At 39.4% G+C, this 20,111-nt stretch overlaps 3 protein-coding genes across 6 annotated transcripts in view; 1 reads left to right on the plus strand and 2 right to left on the minus strand.

Moving 5' to 3' along the window:
• Window positions 1-277: 277 nt before the first annotated feature.
• On the minus strand, window positions 278-2,081 carry LOC115634650 (probable hydroxyacid-oxoacid transhydrogenase, mitochondrial). The gene is made up of 5 exons (XM_030532506.1): window positions 1,952-2,081; window positions 1,811-1,892; window positions 1,364-1,738; window positions 1,147-1,288; window positions 278-1,091 (listed from the first exon to the last, which is right to left on the minus strand). Exons 1-5 carry the CDS (start codon window positions 1,999-2,001, stop codon window positions 349-351), a joined length of 1,392 nt encoding a protein of 463 aa, XP_030388366.1. The 5' UTR covers window positions 2,002-2,081; the 3' UTR covers window positions 278-348.
• An 843-nt stretch (window positions 2,082-2,924) lies between these two features.
• LOC115633421 lies at window positions 2,925-3,295 on the plus strand. Its single transcript, XM_030530884.1, has one exon. The coding sequence runs from the start codon at window positions 2,968-2,970 to the stop codon at window positions 3,112-3,114; it is 147 nt and encodes a 48-aa protein (XP_030386744.1). The 5' UTR covers window positions 2,925-2,967; the 3' UTR covers window positions 3,115-3,295.
• Window positions 3,296-3,559: 264 nt separating this feature from the next.
• LOC115633399 (kazrin) overlaps window positions 3,560-20,111 on the minus strand; it is a 54,129-nt gene continuing 37,577 nt past the window's right edge. Inside the window, exons 3-14 of one of the 4 annotated variants that reach the window (XM_030530845.1) lie at window positions 19,306-19,452; window positions 19,000-19,114; window positions 17,646-18,231; window positions 12,369-13,271; window positions 12,253-12,313; window positions 12,000-12,190; window positions 11,448-11,942; window positions 11,219-11,380; window positions 10,997-11,141; window positions 7,208-7,316; window positions 5,155-5,178; window positions 3,560-5,097 (exon numbers count right to left, since the gene is read on the minus strand). In XM_030530845.1, coding sequence (XP_030386705.1) covers window positions 4,642-5,097; window positions 5,155-5,178; window positions 7,208-7,316; window positions 10,997-11,141; window positions 11,219-11,380; window positions 11,448-11,942; window positions 12,000-12,190; window positions 12,253-12,313; window positions 12,369-13,271; window positions 17,646-18,231; window positions 19,000-19,113 — 3,246 coding nt within the window. In that variant the 5' untranslated portion in view covers window position 19,114; window positions 19,306-19,452 and the 3' untranslated portion in view covers window positions 3,560-4,641. Of the gene's footprint in view, window positions 5,098-5,154; window positions 5,179-7,207; window positions 7,317-9,398; window positions 9,608-10,996; window positions 11,142-11,218; window positions 11,381-11,447; window positions 11,943-11,999; window positions 12,191-12,252; window positions 12,314-12,368; window positions 13,272-17,645; window positions 18,245-18,999; window positions 19,115-19,305; window positions 19,453-20,111 lie in introns of those variants that run through there. The other 3 variants (XM_030530853.1, XM_030530860.1, XM_030530870.1) reach the window with 3 other exon arrangements.

The raw sequence follows: 20,111 nt of genomic DNA on the forward strand, positions 1-20,111 counted from the left end.
GAATAACGCCTCTTTTCTACAATATATTTCGGATATTAAAATTATTAAAATTTTTCCCCTTTTTATTAGATTTAAAAGTGGTTGACCTTATCGATAAATTTTCGTATTTTGTATACCAAGTGATATCGATAAGCGGTATATAGTTTTATCAGTTGGGTTGGCCGATGAAGGCTTGCCAAGGGGTAACCTGATGAACCACGGGCGAAGAAGCACAATATTATTTGAAAGTTCTTAGATATTTTCCAAAATAATCACCTGATACCGGTTGATATAGGAATTACATTTTGTTATATGGACATATATTTTTATTTTGCGAAAAGTTTAAACAGTGGCGTGTAAAAAGATAACTTAATAGACCTGCATTGAGTTCTCAAAGAGCCCAGCCAAATCGTCACGAGTTTGTGTTCGAGGTGCCATCTTGGTGATGCGTTCCTGGGGCAGCACACCTTCGACTAAGGCCGGAACATCACTTTTATTGAAGCCCAGTTCGTTAAGGCCATTTTCAATGCCTGCACGTTGCATGAAACCGCGCACAGAGTCTGCCAGAGCCCGCCCGGCATCTGCAGCCTTCACACCGGATACATCGGCCCCTAGGAATTTCGCCGCTTCCAGGTGGCGATCGGGACAGGCGGGAGCAGTAAACTCAAACACAGCAGGGGCGCTGATCACAACAGAGAGGCCGTGGGGTATGAGGGCATGGTCCGCCGAATAATCTTTTGGCACGTAGTTGCGAACATTGCCCGAAATGGGATAAGACAACCCATGGCAAAGGTGTACTCCCGCATTGCCAAAGCCAACGCCAGCCATGGTTGAGGCGAGATGCATGCGAGAACGGGCCTCCAAGTTATCCGGTTGGTAAATGGCGTCTATGAAGTTGTCTCGTATGATGTCCAGAGCAAAACGAGCCCACACATCTGAAACGGGGTTCCTCCCCTGGTAGGGAGGACGCAGACTAGGATCTGCTGGCGCTGGACCTCGCTCACGATAGTCGATGGCCGTGAAGCTCTCTAGCGCATGGCAAAACACATCGAATCCAGCGAAGGCGGTTACCCGTTCGGGCTGGGTTAGGGTGTGCAGGGGATCGATTATAGCTGTGGATGTGCTTGTGGTAAGAGTGTGATCTAACGTTGAAGTATGTTACCTTACCGAGAGTCGGTTTAAGGTACTTGCTGGAAATGCCCGTCTTTACATGCAGTTTCTTATAGTCGAAAATGGCGACACCGGTGGTCTCAGACCCAGTACCTGATGTTGTGGGCAGGGCTATGAGTGGTTTCAATTTGACATTGATCTAAGCAAATGGGACATAATTGAGGATGTCATCTTTAAAGAATGCTACAGTGTAAAGAGTATTGAAATGCCTTGCCTCTTTGCCATTTCCAACAGGACGGTTCACATAGTCAAGGAACTGTGCTTCGCGATCGCTGCAAAAGAGATTGGCCGCCTTGGCAGTGTCAATGGTGGAACCTCCGCCGATGGCCACAAATGCATCGAACTGTTTGCTGCGAGCGAACGTGGCGGCATGCCACATGCTGGCGTCAGTCGGCTCCACACGCGTCTCGTCGTAGACTTCGTAGGCGATGCCATTGCGTGCCAAGGAGTCGAGCGCCACGCGCACGGAAGGAAGCTTTATTACGTTCTTATCCGTAACGAGGCAAACGTTCTTCGCTCCCCAATTGCGTAGATCAGCTCCAAGTTCGACGCTCACGCCAGGTCCAAAGCGCACTGTTGATGCTGACATCTACAATCAAATTAATTTATTTTTATTTGCTTGTTTATGTGATGTTGGACTTTGGCCGCCTTTCTGGTTCACCTCAAATGCGTATTCCATTTTACCCGTTTGTGTGGCAGCTGCGACGGACCCATAGTTATGTGAGTGTGCCGGGCATTTGCAGCTGTAAGCCAAATAGATGGCTTTAAGCCTATTATAGTAATTTAGAAATGTGGTACTTACGAATTGGAAACGACCGTATTAATCAAACTTAAGACATTTTTGCGCGACATCTCTACAAGCGTATGCTCCAACTCTGATGTGTGTTTAGAAACTGAAGCAACTGATAAGACACCAATGAGAGGAAGACGCCAGCGCTGTGTGCGTCAATAAATAGAACTTATCGATATTCTTTGGTATGGAAAATACCCAAATAAATCGATAAAATGCGTAATTTTGATAAGACTTCGCCCGCCAATATACTTAGTATATTTTCAAAAAAACTGAAACACGGGCATGAGTACCAGTTGAGGAAAATAGTCAAGACTGAAGGAAGTCGGTATAAGGTGTGAGGCTGGCATATTTAAAAATGTGCCTCAAGTCATTTAAGAATGCTTGTAATGATTGGTCTTATAAATTTATGGATTTCTCCTAAATGTTATCAGAATTAAATTCTTGCTAAACGTCGTTCACGTTCACGAAAATTACGCATATGTTTTCATATTTTACAATGGGAAAGAAACATAAAGGTGAATAGAAAGCAAATCTAGTTTCTACAAATATCTATTAAATGGTAATTTCCGCATGTAGTTATAACTGGATTGTAGAATTGTTTCTTCATGGGTTACATCGGTCATTAAAAATGTTTGTCAAGTGGCATCCATATGAAAGTTATCATCTAAAAGCTGTCAAACTAATTGTACGATACTCGTTTATTTGTCTGCTAATTGTTATAATCTAACTAAACGATTGTCCGCCCATTTTCAACACAAGATTTACAACTCAATTAGTGGAATCTCTTCACTTGATCTGCGGACATAGACAGAACAATCGCTTCGAACTTGACAAGTAAATGATAGTGATGTTTGTTCCCAGCTGTAACCCAACAGACCATGCCATTTTTAACGTTATGTATGTATGCATATGAGCGGCTTGGCATAAATAGGGTTCCATTAGCCGATATTGCTGACAGTGCATAGACAAGTGAGGCCCGCAAAGCATTCGATTGCATCTATTGAGTGAAACTATCATTTAAAAATATGAAGTGGTTCAGTGTGTTTTTGGTTTTCGGGGTGCTGGCATTGATTGGCAGTCTCGGCACTTTAGCAAATGCGGAGCCGGAGCCTAAGGGCCGCCCGCACACCACTCGTCGTCCGAGGAACGAAAATGATGAGAGTCGACGCTAGCAATGGAAGGAGCAACAGGAGGAGCCAACTCGTAGAAGATGCACTGAGCCGCAGCAGACTGGTGATGGACGCCGAGTAGTTGTAAAGTGTTTTGGTTTTTCACAATTGCAATTGGTTGAGATATTGTTTATTTAGTGAAGAGAAATGTGAAAATAAAATGTTACCATATTGACTTTCATAAGATGATCTATCAATTAACAATTTGAAGTGCTTGGCCATCCAGATGCCGGACATTTGTTTTAGAACTCTAAAGCTAACAACACACTAGAAGAAAGTTTTAGCTGATTCTGAAGAGCAATACTTTAAAAAAAAAAAAAGGCGCGAATTGTGTACTCCTTTGTTGATATCTAATTAATTATTGACATTTTATTTTACTCGCAATTCATGTATTAACATAATTGATTGGGTTTTGATAATTATTTATTCATAAATTTTTTCCGTTCACATCACTAGAGTTAAATTGGTCTGCTTACGAATACATAACTCATCATCTCTTGCATCTATTTATGAATTAAATAGATTACTTTCGTATATTATTTATGCATTTTTGGTTGTTTGTTTGAATTTTTTTTGGCGCTGATTAATTTAGAATCGTATTGAATTGCTGTATGTGTAAATATTTATTATACTTGTAAGTATGTAGCACATTGTTAAATCAATATATATAAATATAAGCATTTACAATTCGCATAATGATGCAATTAATTTGATTTAATTAGGTTCATTTGCTTAACTACTATGTTTTGTGGTAAGCTTTGGGTTTTGCAATTTTATAATAATCTAGATTAAACTAAAATTCCATTACGGTTATTTTCTAAACTTAATTGGCTTACCAAAACAACTCGACTCACACACACACATCTCCGCACAAGCACACACACTGCAAAAATTGAACGTGGTGTGAGCAAAGTTGTGTGCGTGTATCCGAGTAATTAAATTAATTTAAAACTAACTTTACATTTAAGTTTAATTAGGCTATCAAATTGATTTGTTTTGCGTATGGAGTTACTCGAATAGGCTGGGCGGCCAGTGCGGTGTTGGGGAAAAGGATTTACAAGTAACTGTTCAGAAATTTTGTGGATGTTACAGAGTACGAGTACATGTAGGAGTATGTAAACGGACTGAAATATCATTATGTCTTAGGAGTTAATAATCGGTCAACTTATTCAATGCTTAGTAGGTTTTGTCTTCAACAATTTTTTTTGTATTTATTCAATAAGGTCATATCTGATTACTGCCAAATGCTTATTGTTGAATTTGAATCTTGTAATATGTATCTGTTGCTATGAGATTTGCTGAGAGTATTCTAAAGGTGGGTGGGTCTTCACTTGGATTCAATTGAATGATTGAATTATGAAATGAAATGCTTACGTTTCGGAAACATGCCCGAAACGACGGCCTGGAACTCGGTCAACATCAATTGGCCAAGTAAGTGCTCAATTCCCGAAATCAGTAAACATTCTGAGAAAACCTGTTGAAGGACTCACTCTCTTTGGTAGTAGCTAACACGGCGTTAAGCTCATTAATTTAGATGGGCGAGTCAGAGGAACCCGATATACCACCTAGACTACATGCCCCAACGCTTCCAACACCCGTACCAGCACTTGTTGACGCCGCCACGCCAATATCGCTGATGCTCTTGACACGTCTACTCTGCTCATAGAGCAGATGGGCATCAGAACTGTGGGCCTCGACAGCATTACCGAATGGTGGGGCACTGACACGATGTCCAGGCGGTCCGTAATTGCCCGACACCGGTGGTGGTGGTGGCGCAGTTGTGGGTGGGGGTAAATAATGATGGTGCTGTTGATGATGGAACGCATGAAGCTGCTGCGGTCCTACTGTGGCGTAGATTCCTCCGCCGCCACCACCGCCCTCGCTGCTGCTGTACGATGGTGTTGGAGAGGTTGAGTTGCCGAAGGAGCTGCGATCACCGGTGCGATGGGGTTTTGTATTAAACCTAAATGCCTTTGATAGGGAACTCTGCAAAAATTAATGCATTAATAATAAAAGCTTCTACCCAAGACAATTCAGTATTACCTGAGATCCTTTCCATGCCGAAATCTGTAAGGTTAGAAGATGGGAAAATATAAAGCGTTTATTAAATTGGTGTTTCATCAGCATATTTAACATTGCAACTTTGTCACCTAGTTATGTTTACACATATTTATGTGTGTCTTATATTTATCTTAATGAATACTGTATATTATATCTTCCATAATTGGAGTGCGCGCATCCAACTCACACTCATTTGTTGTGCGTTGCACATGTTTCTATGTGGCCGTGTGTGTACATATACTTGTATCTGAGTGGATGTCTGGCGCGGCTGTAACACCTAGTTGGCTGCACAAAACCGTCGACCATAATTGGGCATGAAACTTCTGTTGTCATTACACGACTCATTAGGTCCTTGTACGTCTTGCGGTTCTCAAAATTACGATATCCTATATCGAGCTTAGTAAGCAATTGAAAGTGTACTACAATACTTGAACTTTTGAGTTTTACATTTCACATTTATGCATGTAAGAATTAATATCTTATAGATCCTTATTATAAAAAATTTGTATGTACCTACAAAAGTGTGTGTTTGTTGGTGTATATGTGTGTACAGATTTGCTCAGTTTTCTGATTTGAGAACAATTGTAGTCAGCCGCGTATGATATTAAAACTGCATAGGCAGATGAATCGCATATTAAAAAGAAAAACAATTATATTTAAAATAAAATAAAACCTGATCTTTTTGTAAAAAATTGTATATGGATTTTCTATCAGCGTCTAGATAATGTCAAAAGCTTAGAAGGGAATGTCGCTTTTTGTACGGATATTTGGCTGATCCAAATTTTAGATATTTCAATAGCTTCAATAGCTTGCAAGGACCATCTACATAATAAGGCTTCACACAAACCGAAACACTTAGGAGACGATAGATATTGGAAATGAACCGAAATTAGTAAAAACATACTATTAGTAGTTGTAGTATGAAAAGCCGTTTACAGCTATATGATACTAGTCTAACACTAGACTAGAACAGCGACTAGGTTGCTGTGCAGTTTGATAAAAATAGTTAAAACACAATGTAAATGTGACGAATTCATTAAAACTAGCACACATTCTTATGCCAAAAGCAGAGCCTCTCAGCTGCTTTCGACTCTTGCGCTTCTCTGCCAATACTATAAAGAGTTGGTATTTTCTTTAAGTTTAGTTTTTTAGAATAGTATAAAAGGCCATTATTAACTAAGCTAGCAGGTTGATTAAACCGTAAAACGAAAAACAAGTAAATTATAATTTTTAATTTGTATGATCCTAGAATGCGAGAAATGGTAGGAAATATTGTGCGTATGTTTTGATTGTTTCGGTATATGTATGATTTTCTTCAAGTACACTTAGAATATATTTGATTATGTTTTTTTGGTAATGGTCAATTCTTTTAAGATCTATTTTCCTATTACCATTATTCAAACGAAAGCTTTTGATGTTTCGTGTTATTATTTGTGTTGACTATTTAAGTCACCGTTTATGGGCTTTCATTTTCATGCAAAAAAACAAAAAAGTAGCTTTCAGTTAAAAATGAAGGACCGACGAAAAATAAAAATATGTGTTAATTATACTTATCCTGACGCTCAGCTCGTTCTGGTCTTGTCAAGTATTTTAAGCTGTAGTGCACTAATTAATACAGAAAAGCTTTTACAGAGGCTAATGTAACATATCGCTACTCGACATGTTTAAATAATTTGTGTTTATATTGCAGAAAAAACAATTTAATTGCCACTCAAACATAAGTGCAACAAAATAAAAAGCTTTCCACAAGGCTTACATTACAAAGACATAAATACACAGTTACAAAAGAGACAACAAAAGCTTCATGTCAAGTCAGGCTTATTGCTTATATAGAGACAGACACAGACAGTTTTAAGGGTATGATAGATTTGAAATTTCATTTGTATTGGCTCGCTTCTCCAATAGCAGAAAAAATTTGTAAAATTTGTCTCTTAGGCCGCCAATTAAAGGTAAATTGTAGTTTTGATGTGAAGTGAAAATACGTACATACGAGTTTTTAAGTTTATGAGAGATTATAGCTATAAAAGCAACTTACCCGTAAACTGCCGCTCGAGCGGCGATCTGTTGTGGCATAGTGCAGTCCGTTCGGTCCAGTTAGGGGCACTATGCCGCAACCAGAGCGTATGCCTTGACCCAAAGTCGCTCTACACAACAAACATTGCAATACAACCAGATTGTTTTTGTGTTGCATATGTGCGTTTCCGTGTGTGTATTTGTGTATCCGTGTTTCCGTGTATTGTTGTGCGTATTGATTTTGTGTGTGCATTTTAAAAATTTTTGTTGGTTTTTGTCGTTTAGTTGTAACAAATTTATACACAGATGGTAGAGAGCACAGAATGATGGAGGAGGCAGGCAGGCGGGCAGGCAGATATAAAAGGCAAGCAGACACAGATGACAAGTTACGTGGTTGTTTTGTTGTATTTGTAATTGTTTTTGTTAGAGAATATCGTGTTGATGTTGTTGTAGTTTGTAGTAGTTATAGTAGTTGTAGTTTGTGGATGGCATTTTGATAGACAATCAATACAGAAATAGTAACAATATTATGTTTTAAATGCAAAGCCGTTTAATTTGTATTAGATTATAATCGAGGAATACAAAAGAAATATTCGCAAAAGTAGTAGAAGTGAAAAAGAAGAGAAAGAGAGACAAAACAGTAAACAGTTAACAATGGAATTACAAAAATTCTATTTCTAAATTTAATAAAAAAATCATGTATTAAAAGCGACCTAAATACTTAAACCATATTTACCAAAAGCGATTGGAGCGAAACAATAAGTATGGTATGTACAGACATACAACACATATACAAACATACAGGAAATATCACACGTTTTATTACGATAAGAGATGCAATAAAAACACAGGACCAAAGTTTGTTATATATCTAGTATACATACGAATGTATGTATGTATGTAAGTGTGTATGCATGGGTTCAACGCTTCAAAAATTAGATTTAAATATAACTGCACCAACTAGACTTACATTCACAATCTTTTAAATGTAAATTGGGTGTTATTCGTGTGTTATTTTTACGGGTACAATTAATGTGAACAACGGAAATTACAAAACTCATTAGACATGGAGGCTGTTGGCTTTCCGGCAACGGGGCAGGGGGCGGTTGTGTTTGGGGCGAAATATAACAACAACCATTTTCGCACAAATTGCGTAGCTGGGTGATTTCTGGCATGACTATTGCAAGTGAAGTATACGCAGTGTGCGCACGAAAGTATGCAACACTGTGTAATATCTTCTGGGAATGAAGTATACGCAAGATGGCGCACAAAGTTATGGAAAGTTGAAAAGAGCATTATCTACTCGAGGCTACAAATTAAAAGGAAAAACTCATACCATGTTCATGTGTACGCATATATGTATCTATGTATGTAGGTATGTATGTAGATATGTTGATGGTGGTATTGTTGTAGTATGGTTTGTTTGTAATCGCATTAGAGGTAAGTCTATATGATATATTTTTATTCTGCTCGTTAGGTATATACATTATGCTCTTATGCTGATTCCACTATTATAAGATTCAAATTGGCATATTTTTTATTCTCTTTAATTCACCTAACGTGTATTTGTTCTATCCAAGCAAATGGTAATAGCAAAAAAATTGTCAAAAATTATTCGAAATGCGGAAAATTATGAATGCCCCTCTTTTATTTTGGCATCAGTGACAAATGTGTTTTAATGAATTATTTAATATTAATTATGTAATATCCCCACTAAATCTTTGAGCGAAGATTTATTTAGTGGCATCAATTGTGTATTTGTATGGCTTTGGTGCTTAGCTTAAATGCAAATTACAGTTGTGTATATTAAATGCATTATTTCATATTCTTTCTTTGTAGAGTTGCAAAATAAAAAAGTGCAAATCATGGTCAATATACTTGTATTAATAGTGTTTTCTTCTTTTATACAAAGCTCGTTACGTTGTATAATCGACGTGATACGCATGAGCATTTGATGCTCGCTTAACGCGTACTTTGCTTAATCGCCTAGGAAGGAATAGAGACTTATTCTTAGCTTGAGTTTTGGTTATCGCTTTGTGTGACAATAGCAAGTTGTAAAGATACTCGTTCATAGAATTGCATACACTCCATACGTATACATATAGCATGTACACTTCTTGTGATCAGTTATATGTATGTATAGTATATCTCGTTATTTTTTCTAAACTCTACCATAATAACGATATAAGTAGATTTCGATTTGTGCTCTGCTTCAATTATTGTTCTTTTCCTATAACTAGATATCAGCTCTGCTATTCAATGTGTAATAAATCCATTTGGTTTGATTAATTGGAGCCTTGACAATACAATGGCACCCATACAAAATACAGTTTTCTTATTTTTCACTTAATGGCCCTGTAATTTGGCCAATTGGCGAGAGTTTTCCATTTGAAATTCTTCCATTTGACAGTAAATAATGTATCTACATGGGCAAAATAGAAAATACATCGAGATTTTGGAAGAGAAGAAAAAGAGAAATAAGGCACATGAGGCAATTAGTGCGTTTTGTTTGACCTTTCAAACATGCTCTAAAACACGTGTACAAACACTGCATATATTACTACATACGTATACCGTATATGAGCTTTTTTTTATGTAGTTTTAAACTATTATGGCGCATGATATTACAAATAATTGTAGACAAACACATATTAGTATTTGTTAGACAGAGTATTAGCGAAGATGTAAATATGTGATAAGCGACATTAAGAGCTGCCTAAAGCAGTAAAGAAAGAGAAAGCCATGATATATTTAATAATGAGAATGTGAAGAAGGTGAAATGATGAAATGTTTTGGACTAATATTAATAGTATGAGCGCCGTATCTCCAGAATATACCTTTTATTTTCATTGAAAGGAAAAAACACAAGCCTAAAGCAAACAAATGTTTGTCACACAAAAACAAAAAGCTTTTCCCAATATTGCCGTCGCGTATTTACGGAAAATGGGGAAATTTATATCATAAAATATACATCTGTTATATAAAAGCCAACCAAGCTATCAAGTAGAGAAAATTTGTCGTTTGCATCATATATATCGTTATTATTATCCACTAAAACTGTATTTATAAACACAATTGAATGCTGATGGTGATGGGAGTCATAAATGTAGGAAGCGTAAAAAGTATAAAAAAGATAAAATAAACGAGCAAAAACGAGCACCTGGAGCAAATTAAAAAAAAAAAAACGGAAAACCGGAACATAAATATAATTGTGTATCGATGCTTAAATATTCTACTGAGTAATGTATTTTAAATAGCCATCGTTTAGTCGGAAAAGTTTCAACAAATGTTGAAGCCGAAATTTCATATCATTGGTCATTACTATATTTCACTTCTAACTTCTTAATAGGTAAAGCCGATAAAGATGATTTTAAAATGAAAAGAGTACGGTTTCTAGTGAATACTGCGCATAAGAATGATTTGCTATATACGTAATACATAACGTGTATAGTATAAGACTGAATAAAACTGGATCCCCCTAGTAATATAAGTTCTATATACATATGCGTGACAATGAACGAAAATGAATATGGGTAAGGATCGAACTGGCATATGATGAAAAGGTAGATGCAATGACAAAAAAAAAAAACGTAATAAATTATATGACACTGTAATTTAATCAATAATTATGAGAATGCAAGTAACCAAACACAGGAAAAATGACAAACAAACAATCACACAAACAAAATGTATTACTCTACAAAAATCTTACAGTCATTATATCGCTTCTACCGAAACTGGTTTATGTAAATATAATATATGATTTACAAGAACAGGACTTGCACAACTACTGGGAGAAGCAATCACTCACCTGGCGGGCAGGATAAGGGAATCGAACTCAGTGTTGAGGTGGCGCCGTATGATGTTTTTCGAGGGGGGTATGCCCAGTGCGGTAGCCATGGTATCTCCAGAAAACGATGGCTCGAGTACAACGAGTCCTCCATGCACTCCACTGTCTGCAAAAGGGGCGATAGCAGCAAAAAAGAGTTCAGTAAGTGGGAGTTGTACTTGTAGATATGCAAATAAAAATTACCTTTCAAATTGTCCGCATACTCGCCCAAATCAATGGATCGCACCCAACGTATGAAGCGTTGATTGGTCCATACAATGGGATCTGTATCGACCGTCTCTGACTGCACACGTCGCATAGCCAATGTCTGTCGATCGTACTTGACAATGCGCAGCACATGTATGCCTGGGAAGAAAGCGAATCTGAGCGTTCATAAAAACGTTATGGGGATATATGTATTTGAGAAGCATACCATGTACAATGCTGGCCTGGTGGAATTTGCGTGTAACCCCAAGGAACTTTTCCAGCTCCTTCTTGGACAATGTATCTAGCATGCGAGCATCCACAAGCGACTGTAGGAATGGTTCAGCATATTGTGGCAAGCCTATGTCGGGTAGCCATTCTGTCGCTACCCAGGTGTGTCCGAGCTGTGTGATTAGAGGATAGCGTACCAGTTCTGGCCGGCGCTGCTCCTCAATGGCCAGTCGAAGCTTCTTGCGATGCATTGGATGTGTAAGACCTAAACCAGCCTCAAGCTCTACGTCATTCAGCTCAAGCATGACTTTGCCACTCTTCACATTCTCCGCACAACGTGTGCTATACTGCGGCATTCCGAGGGCGACCTCCAACCAAGCGAGCACTTGCGTGGCCCGCCAACGCTCCATGGGTAGCTGAGAGGCCTCTCGCAGCAAACGTAACTTCTCAGCATAGCCCTCCTCGGACAGCGGATTCCAAGAGTAGTCGGTATCTGGGCAATAAAGCAAATTATTAAGACTTCAGTTCTAGCGCTCACAAACTCTCTTACATTCTGTCACACCATCGGCAGACATTGCCTTGCTCTTGTTACGTGAACGCGCGAAGACGCGCGATATGCTGCCCCAGGTACCGCCTCGCCCATTCCGTGTACCCAGCGGCCCGGTTTTGGTGGCAAACTTTCTGGCTATAGCGCCGCCGGGTGCGTCAGGATCCACGGGCGAGCCAAGCTGTTCCACCGATCTGTTTTGTGAGGGAAATAGAAACACTTTTATGCATGTCGGCTATAGAAATTGCATAAATACCTGGAGTATGCGGCTGAGTTTAATGGTGATAGTGTTGGACTTCGTTCCTTTGGAGTGCCAACTGGGAAGAAACACAAAATAGATACATATATCTCTACACGACATCATTCACTTACACTGATACATATTCTGGCTGGAAACGAGCGAAATACTGTCGGGATCAACTGTGATACAAGGTCCATTGTCACAAGTACCATCACTAAAGTTAAGCTCGCCGCCCGTGCTTTCACGATCGCTGCTATTGCGCAGGCCGGAGTCGTTGGAGCAAGAATTTCGATCACCAGCCGTGGCGCCCGAGCCACCACTTAAGCTGCCGCTAAAGGCTGAAAGCGAGTTGCCACGCCCACTATCCTCGGTGGCGCGAATGCCACCTAACGCGCCACTTACGCCAGCGCCCGTGGCCAATTGACTGAGCATGCCAGAGGCAGCCGACGGAGGAGTGAGTGGCGCAAACGAGTGCAGGCTCTCTTGATCGGACAGACAGCCTGAGAGTTGGCGTCGGGCCTCCTGCAGCTGCTCTTGCAGTCGCTGTAGCTGTAAGTCACGTGCTGATAGCTGCTGTGCTAGGGCCAAGGAGCGCTCAGCTTCATCGCGGGCTTGCTTCAAAAGCTGGAAACGCTCTCGATCACGATCCCCGGAAATTTTGGCATTTGTTGTCTCACTTTCTCGCACGCGCTCCTGGAAATTGCGTATAAAATCGCGCAACTCCTGCTCTTTTTCCTGCAGCGAAGCACAGAGCTGCTTGACTTGCCCCAGCAGTTCGGTTTTGTCTGTTCGCAACTTTTTGCGCTCCAGCCGCATAGTCAACAGTTGATTCTTCACTGAGCGCAGCTCTGACTCCAGCCGATCGACGCGTTGCTGCGAAGCCGCACTGCTGCTGCTGTCCACCGACTGAGCTCCTTCGGCGCTGGGCTCCACTCCACCCACGGCTCCATCCATCGAATTCTCGAGCAATCTGCGTAAGCGTACGAGTTCCGCATTGAGTCGATCATTCTCTTCGCGTAGCTTTACGACAGCATCTAAAAATGCCAAGAATGAAAAAATGGATTCAGCTGATAAAAGGGAAGCTACAGCAAGCGGAGGAGCTACCCAAAATGCTGTGCTGCGCTAAGTTAAAGCGGTGAAGAAGCGTAGACTGTGTTGTTGTTGGTAACTAGCACTAGCTTAGGTCTACCCTCAAATTTAAAGGCCCTCAGCACACATCTCGAAACGCTCTGACCCGTTCTCATCCGGCTTCAGTACACAAACTATAAACAAACGGATCATTTGCACAGTTGGCATGCCAATCTCAACTGTTGACAACTGAACAACACTAGCCATACAAATGAAGAGATTGAAGAAGGTTTTTAGGAAGCAAGATTCGTTGCAGGTAATTAGAAGTAAGCCAGAGGAATATTAAAAGCAAAATTTGGGTTTCAAGTGCATGCTGATTGTCAGGATATCAAGTTACAGAGCGCAAATGAAAGATGAATGAATGACTGAATGAATGCGTTATGACAGTGCAATGCAGTGCAATGAAATGAAAACAAAATAGAGCTAGCAAATGTTCTGAGTACGGGACATACTTAGTCAGTCGTACACTTACCTGAACGAAATACGAGCTTGGACACGTCACTGTCAAAGCCATCGCAACTGTTGCTCTGGCTGGTTGCCTCTAGCAACAGGAGAGCTGCGGCAGCAGCAGATGTGGGGGAGTGCGGTGGTGCGGCAGAGGGGACTGACATCGTTGTCTTTGGAATAGTCGAGCTAGAAGCTAGGAATGAGGCCGTCACGGCAGCTTTAGTGGTCTCTTCCTCTGGCTCCATTAATCCCACAATTGGGCAAACATCATTAGCATTTCTCTTATCCACTTTTGTTGTAGTTTTTGTAATTTAGTTTTTTTTTTATCATTATTTGTATATTATTGGCGATGGAAAGATGCAAATAGTTGTTTGAGTTTGAGTATGTACGTGTGTTAATTATTGTACGATTGTTGTGGTTTCGGTCAGGCATGAATACGATTTGAAAAACAATAATAGATAATGATAATAATAACAATAACAAGAGCAACAACAACGACAACATTTAATGTTTAACGTGAGTGTGGCAATGATGATGCTGACGGCGGTGATGATGTTGAAGATGATAATGACGATGATGTGCATTGACAAAGGGTTAAAATGTTTGTCATTGGCCGATTGGTTTATGCACATGTGAGATAATTGTATACACTTGATTTCATTTTTGTTTTGAATTAATAGTAGATACATAAATAAATAAATATATAGTATGTAGACAGTGATTTAAATGAACACATACACATGTCATCACAAGGGTGGGATTCATGCAGCAACCAAATTTGAATATGACTCGGTAAAAACAAGGTTATATATATATATATATATATATATATATATATATATATATATATATATATATATAAGTAAAACCACAAAATTCATTTATTTATTGAAGCCTACATTGTTCTGTCAATAATTATGTCAACTTAAATGAAGGAAAAGCAATAGAAATTAATGAGCAGTCGTCCTTTGAAAGAATTTATGGCATCTCTGCCATAATTCATAACAGCAAGTGGCTTGAGATACAATGGAGAGCCATCATTATATATGAAGGGAAACCAAAGTAACAAATTTGTAATACAATTCGACATAAATTCATTGCATTTTCTGCAAACTATTCTGAAAGACTGAAGGAATTTCTAATTAGTTGAAAACTAGTTAAAAGAAAACAGCAGAAATTCCTTCAGGACAGTTTCTCACTGTTTATTGCTTTTGGTAAATGTCAAATATTGACCCCATGTAGATTAAGTAAATTCAATTTATTGTTTCGTTCACTAGATGTCATGGAAAACGAAATCATTGTGGGGACTTCATTCCTCCGAATACTAAAAGTCTCCACAAAGTATACTGACACATCGAATCGATAATCTTAAGCAGATTTAAAATAGCACAACAAGGATAAACGAGTGGAATAAAAAATATCAACGCATTTTTGGAATTGTGGACAATTTTACATTGACGAAGGCTTGAATAATAATAGTTTAGAAATGGAGGAATGAAATATTCTGGGTCACCATTTTAAATGATATCCCCAATATGGACAGACCTTTTCTGTATAAAGCAGGCTTAAGCGTCCTACAAATAAACAACATTCATTTCAAATATGCAAACAGGGCTTTAGTTGACTTCACTTCAGAGAGTGGAGATAGTAGGATTAAGTAAATCACAATTATTGTTGGTGGCACTGAAACCACAAAATTACGTGCATTAAGCGCTTTAGCTGCATTATTGTATGCATTAATAAAAAAAGGATCTAAATGTGTGAAATCAAATATAATTTTTTTCGCGCATTGACGTTGATGGCTTGGTTTGACTTTAATTTAATTTTAATAATCTCCATTCCTGCATTTTTCTGAATGCTGACGTCAATCGCCAATACACATACATAATATTTGTATTTTTTTTTTATTTATGTGGTCATTTGTATAACGAATTTTACAAAATTATTTGCATTTAAATTTGTTGCAAGAGTTGTTACCATCAGGATTATTTGCGAGACACAAATAATGCATTTGTTTTATTTTTTAATCTCATAATTTTAATTGACATTGTTACACATAAAGCAACGTGGCTTTATTTAAAAAGTTGATACTTCCGATTGCATTTATTGGTTGCCAATTTTCTGCTGTTGATTCATAGTTTTTAAGGACAAATGACACTAATAATGTAAGTGCTTCAGGCTCGAACCATTCTTGCATAAATGCTGGTGCACAAATATAAGCTGCACAAAGACGATTGTACGAGTACTTAAACCTGCATGTGCAATGGCACATGTTCAATTTCGTTCCTATGGCGAGTTATGTTTGTAACAGCAGGTTGGCTTTGGTACTGGGACTGTAGTGCTATCAGTGGGAAACACAAGCACTTGATCTCCACTGCGCTTCGTTGGACGGGCCAGTCGCTGATGAGGCCACAGAGCGGTCAGGCTTGCGAAGCACTTGCCTTCCATTTCGTAATTTTGGAGCACATGTACATGCATGCGAACAGCACTTCGGAATTCTAATATGATCCGGTCCACTGGGCAAAGCCAAAGTACTCTCAGCCTTGATGCTGTATGCAAACAGAATACCGCAGAGCCGCACAACGCATGGAAAATGGCTTACAGCGTAAGGACGTTTGTCTTTCGAATGCATTTGCTTTGCACATTTCTTTCTTGCTTGGTTTTGTTGCTTTTGACAGCCGCATATTTGTGGAATACCTGATCTGTCTGTAGGAGGGGCTGGGCAAATCAAATTGCAATTCATTTTGATGATTTTTCAAGAACTTAGACAGTTTCGGAAACTCTAAGATCGTACAATACACTCATTCATTGGAAAAAGGTCTTAATAATATCAAAAGAGAAACGCAACCCTTGCGCCTAATTTGAACAACATTAAATCACTTAGAGAATTACGTTATTGCAAGCTTTATAATATATGTATTTCGAAATATCCAGCTGTAACTGGATGTACTAACTCGATAGATTTGAAACTTAAATCAAGAGCCCATTATTAAGTCGTGGACTTCTTCATTGAAAATGTTTGCCAAGCTATCTGACGAGTTTTAATTGAAAACCAATGTCTGACTAAGTTGTAATTCCATGAATCAATATCTTTGCCATAGATGTTAAAAAATGTCCACTCAATACCATGGTTATTCCCTTGCATAAAAATCTCATGCAACTTATTTTGCATTTAATAGAGAAAAATGAAAAGGTATTAAAGATCTGACTGTAATATGTATGTAATATGTTTTCTTGCTTATAAGATGCCAGTAAATGGCAGAAGTTCATATATATTTTCCCCTATGTAAACGGGTAGTTGAAGAGTCTGCATACTAGGAGATACATGTAAATACAATATTCTAAAGCGATGCATTGATTGAGTATTTAGTCCTTTTGCATTCATTTTGCGTTTGGTGTTTGTCAAGTCGTAATTAATTGCTCATACGCCATGTGTGCCACGAAAAGCAACAACCATCGATGTGTCGTCGTTTTCAATCACCTGAAATATTTCGACTCGGCAACGAGGTATGGGTGCCTTATTCCCAATTGCTCAAAGGCGATGGCTTATGCAGTTTGCGTGTGTGAATGCAGTTGACCACAAATTGATTGAAAATAAAGACTAGAAGCAGCAAGTTGAGGCAATCAGTTGGCAGCAAGTGCTTCAAAGCCTTTTGAACATGACTCCCACCCCACCACGCACAACCCACAGCTCACAACCCAAACACATGTGCAGGAGAAAGTAACCCATATAAGCAGTATGCTGACTGCTTCAATACACAGCCACACTTCGATTGCAATATGGACATAAACGAGCTCAGAATATATAACCGCATTCGCACATTCCCACTTACCAGCGTTCAGGGCGCTCCCATTGCCGACCTGAGCCAAGTGACCGGCAGCAATTAAATTTGAGTTATTCGTATGGATCATGCCTGCGCTGTTGCTGTTGCTGTTGCTGGTGCCGGTGCTGGCAGTGTTACTGCCATTCAGTAATTGGGACTGTGGCAGGCCAACCTGTGGACCGATGGGGTCGCTCTTGACAGCGCCGGTACTGCTCGTGTACGCCACCAACCGGGGCTGCTGCTGTTGCGATTGCTGCTGCAGATTGGGATTGGAATTGGGATTGTCGTTGGTCACGGGCGGCGTGAGCGTGTGATTGCTGCCATTCGAGCTATTTGGGGAGCTGTTGTCAGCGCTGGCGCAGGGTGTCAGATCGCGTTTGTTGCCTATTAGTGTGGGTGGACCTGCAAATGCATTTGCGGGATTCGTTACTGTTTGTTTCGCAGTCGACGCTGGTGCTGCCGTCAAAGTTGTGGTTGTGGTTGTCCCCGGCTGACTATTGTTGTCCAACGAAAGCAGCGGCTTTATGGGTTTGTTGTTGTTCACGGTCTTCTCCTTGAGCACCAAAACACTTGAGTCCAGGGACTTGACGATTTTCTGCAAAGTTAGGCTGACATGAATCAAAAGGCATTCAACTAAATATAACTACTATACATAAAAGGAATAATGTTGAGCAAGAAATAGTGATGACACACCTAAAAAGAAAACCAGCAGTGTTTGAAGCACCGAATAATACATACTGTACAGATGATTTTAGTGTTTATAACGTAGAAACAATTTTTTAGATTCCTATTAATGATCACCTCAGTAATACTAATCCTGGAAATAAGTTAATTTCGGTTCATTTCCAGTAAAAAAAAGTGGATGTAAGCCCAAAATGTGAACAAAGTTTTTAGCTATATATGTACATGTGTATCCAATGCCGTTTATTTCGAATCATCCGATAGAATTTTTCTTTAAATAGCTTAAAAAATAGACCACACTTAGCTAAGGCGACCTTCACGGTAATGTTAAGGCACTTGATACTTAATATAGAGCCGTCAAATTACGGTTCTAATAACCTGTGCAATATACTTAGTATGAAAATGTTGGATGGAAAATGTGCCGCGCATTACAAGTTGCCAAATTATGTAAAATGGTGATGGTGTTGGTGAATGGATGCAAGAAACTTGCTTGGAATATCTTTGAATAGCGAGTGGCATGCAAATTGTGTGTGGGCTGAAAAGAGAGGCCCTTTCCCCATCCACAAGCAATGAGACCCAATTAAGCTAAATAGCAAGTGAATGGGTGAGTTTCTGTCGATTCTATTGTGGTTGTTTGAGGGGTGGGGGTTGTAAGGTACTTTGGGGTACTTGTTGTACTTACGGATTCGCTGAGCTTGTGCAGAGATGCATTTATGCGATCCGGGTTGCGCGGCGGCGGTTCTGGCGGCTCTGATGCAGCCATGGTTGGTCCGGCAGCAAGACCGTTTATTTGCATACTTTTTATAAATGAAACGGATTTGTTTTTCTTTATGTGCTTATGTATATACGGGTACTTATATATTTTAATTATCCACTGCCACTGACTTTATTTTGACTAGCGCTCTGATTTCACCTAATGCTGGGGGCACTCTTATGCCCGCTCTAACATTATCACAATCATATAAATTAAGCCAGTAGAGATACGTACACAAAAACACACCGACTAATAGCTGCTCTCTCTTCAGTATTCCACTAGCAGCCGTCGAATTGTCTCTTTTCGTTCATATGGACTTTTTCGCTTTTGTTCCGTTTTCCAGGTGTTGTTGTAAGCTTTCATTCAAAAGCTGGTTCGAATCTGCAAATAAAGAAAATATTCAATAAAGTCGCATATTTGTCGTTGGTTTTCAGTTGAAATTATATGTGAAAATCAACTATATATTTTACCTCTGACACTTTATAATAATTACATAAATTTAATGTCGGAATCTATTTCTTGATCCTAACAGTAACAGCAGATGCATGCTTAACGTATTCAGAACCAATATCCGGTCTGTTTAAATCGTAGTCTGCAAAAGTGGAGCCCAGTAGCTCTGCATTTGGCTTTTAATCCGATTTAAGACCCAACTACAAATAAGCTGACCAGCAAAATATGTTGCGGTTGTTATGGCCAAGAAAATGCATTCACATTCGTACTCAACTTGCCAAATACGTGATGCAGTATACATGTAATGAAATGAGAGGGCCACGGAGGGCGACAGAGGGACAACTATCATACTAATGGCAGGAGTAAGCTTGTCCGCCCAACCAACCAGACAAAGCCAGGGACAATGGCAACTACTCCTTGACTCTAAGCCACACACACAGACCGCAGAGTACGCAGCACAGCATCTGCCAGCGAGGTTAAGCTCCCATATTTGCTCAGGTAGCCCCTAAACGTGTGTGTTTTTATGGCAGATAGGTTCGTAGGTTTGAGGTGTGCTTTCAAATATAACTCTAATCATAATAATAGCACAC

This window comes from Scaptodrosophila lebanonensis, unplaced genomic scaffold (assembly GCF_003285725.1).
Source record: "Scaptodrosophila lebanonensis strain 11010-0011.00,11010-0021.00 unplaced genomic scaffold, SlebRS2 tig00000001-arrow-pilon, whole genome shotgun sequence".
Lineage (NCBI taxonomy): Eukaryota > Metazoa > Arthropoda > Insecta > Diptera > Drosophilidae > Scaptodrosophila > Scaptodrosophila lebanonensis.

Excerpts from the sequence above, each read along its gene's own strand:
- LOC115633421 (XM_030530884.1), top strand. The coding sequence starts at position 2,968 with ATGAAGTGGTTCAGTGTGTTTTTGGTTTTCGGGGTGCTGGCATTGATT.
- LOC115634650 (XM_030532506.1), bottom strand. The coding sequence starts at position 2,001 with ATGTCGCGCAAAAATGTCTTAAGTTTGATTAATACGGTCGTTTCCAAT. Across the intron at positions 1,739-1,810 it reads AAATGGAATACGCATTTGAG|ATGTCAGCATCAACAGTGCG; the intron begins GTGAACCAGAAA and ends ATTTGATTGTAG. Across the intron at positions 1,092-1,146 it reads GTACCTTAAACCGACTCTCG|CTATAATCGATCCCCTGCAC; the intron begins GTAAGGTAACAT and ends GCACATCCACAG.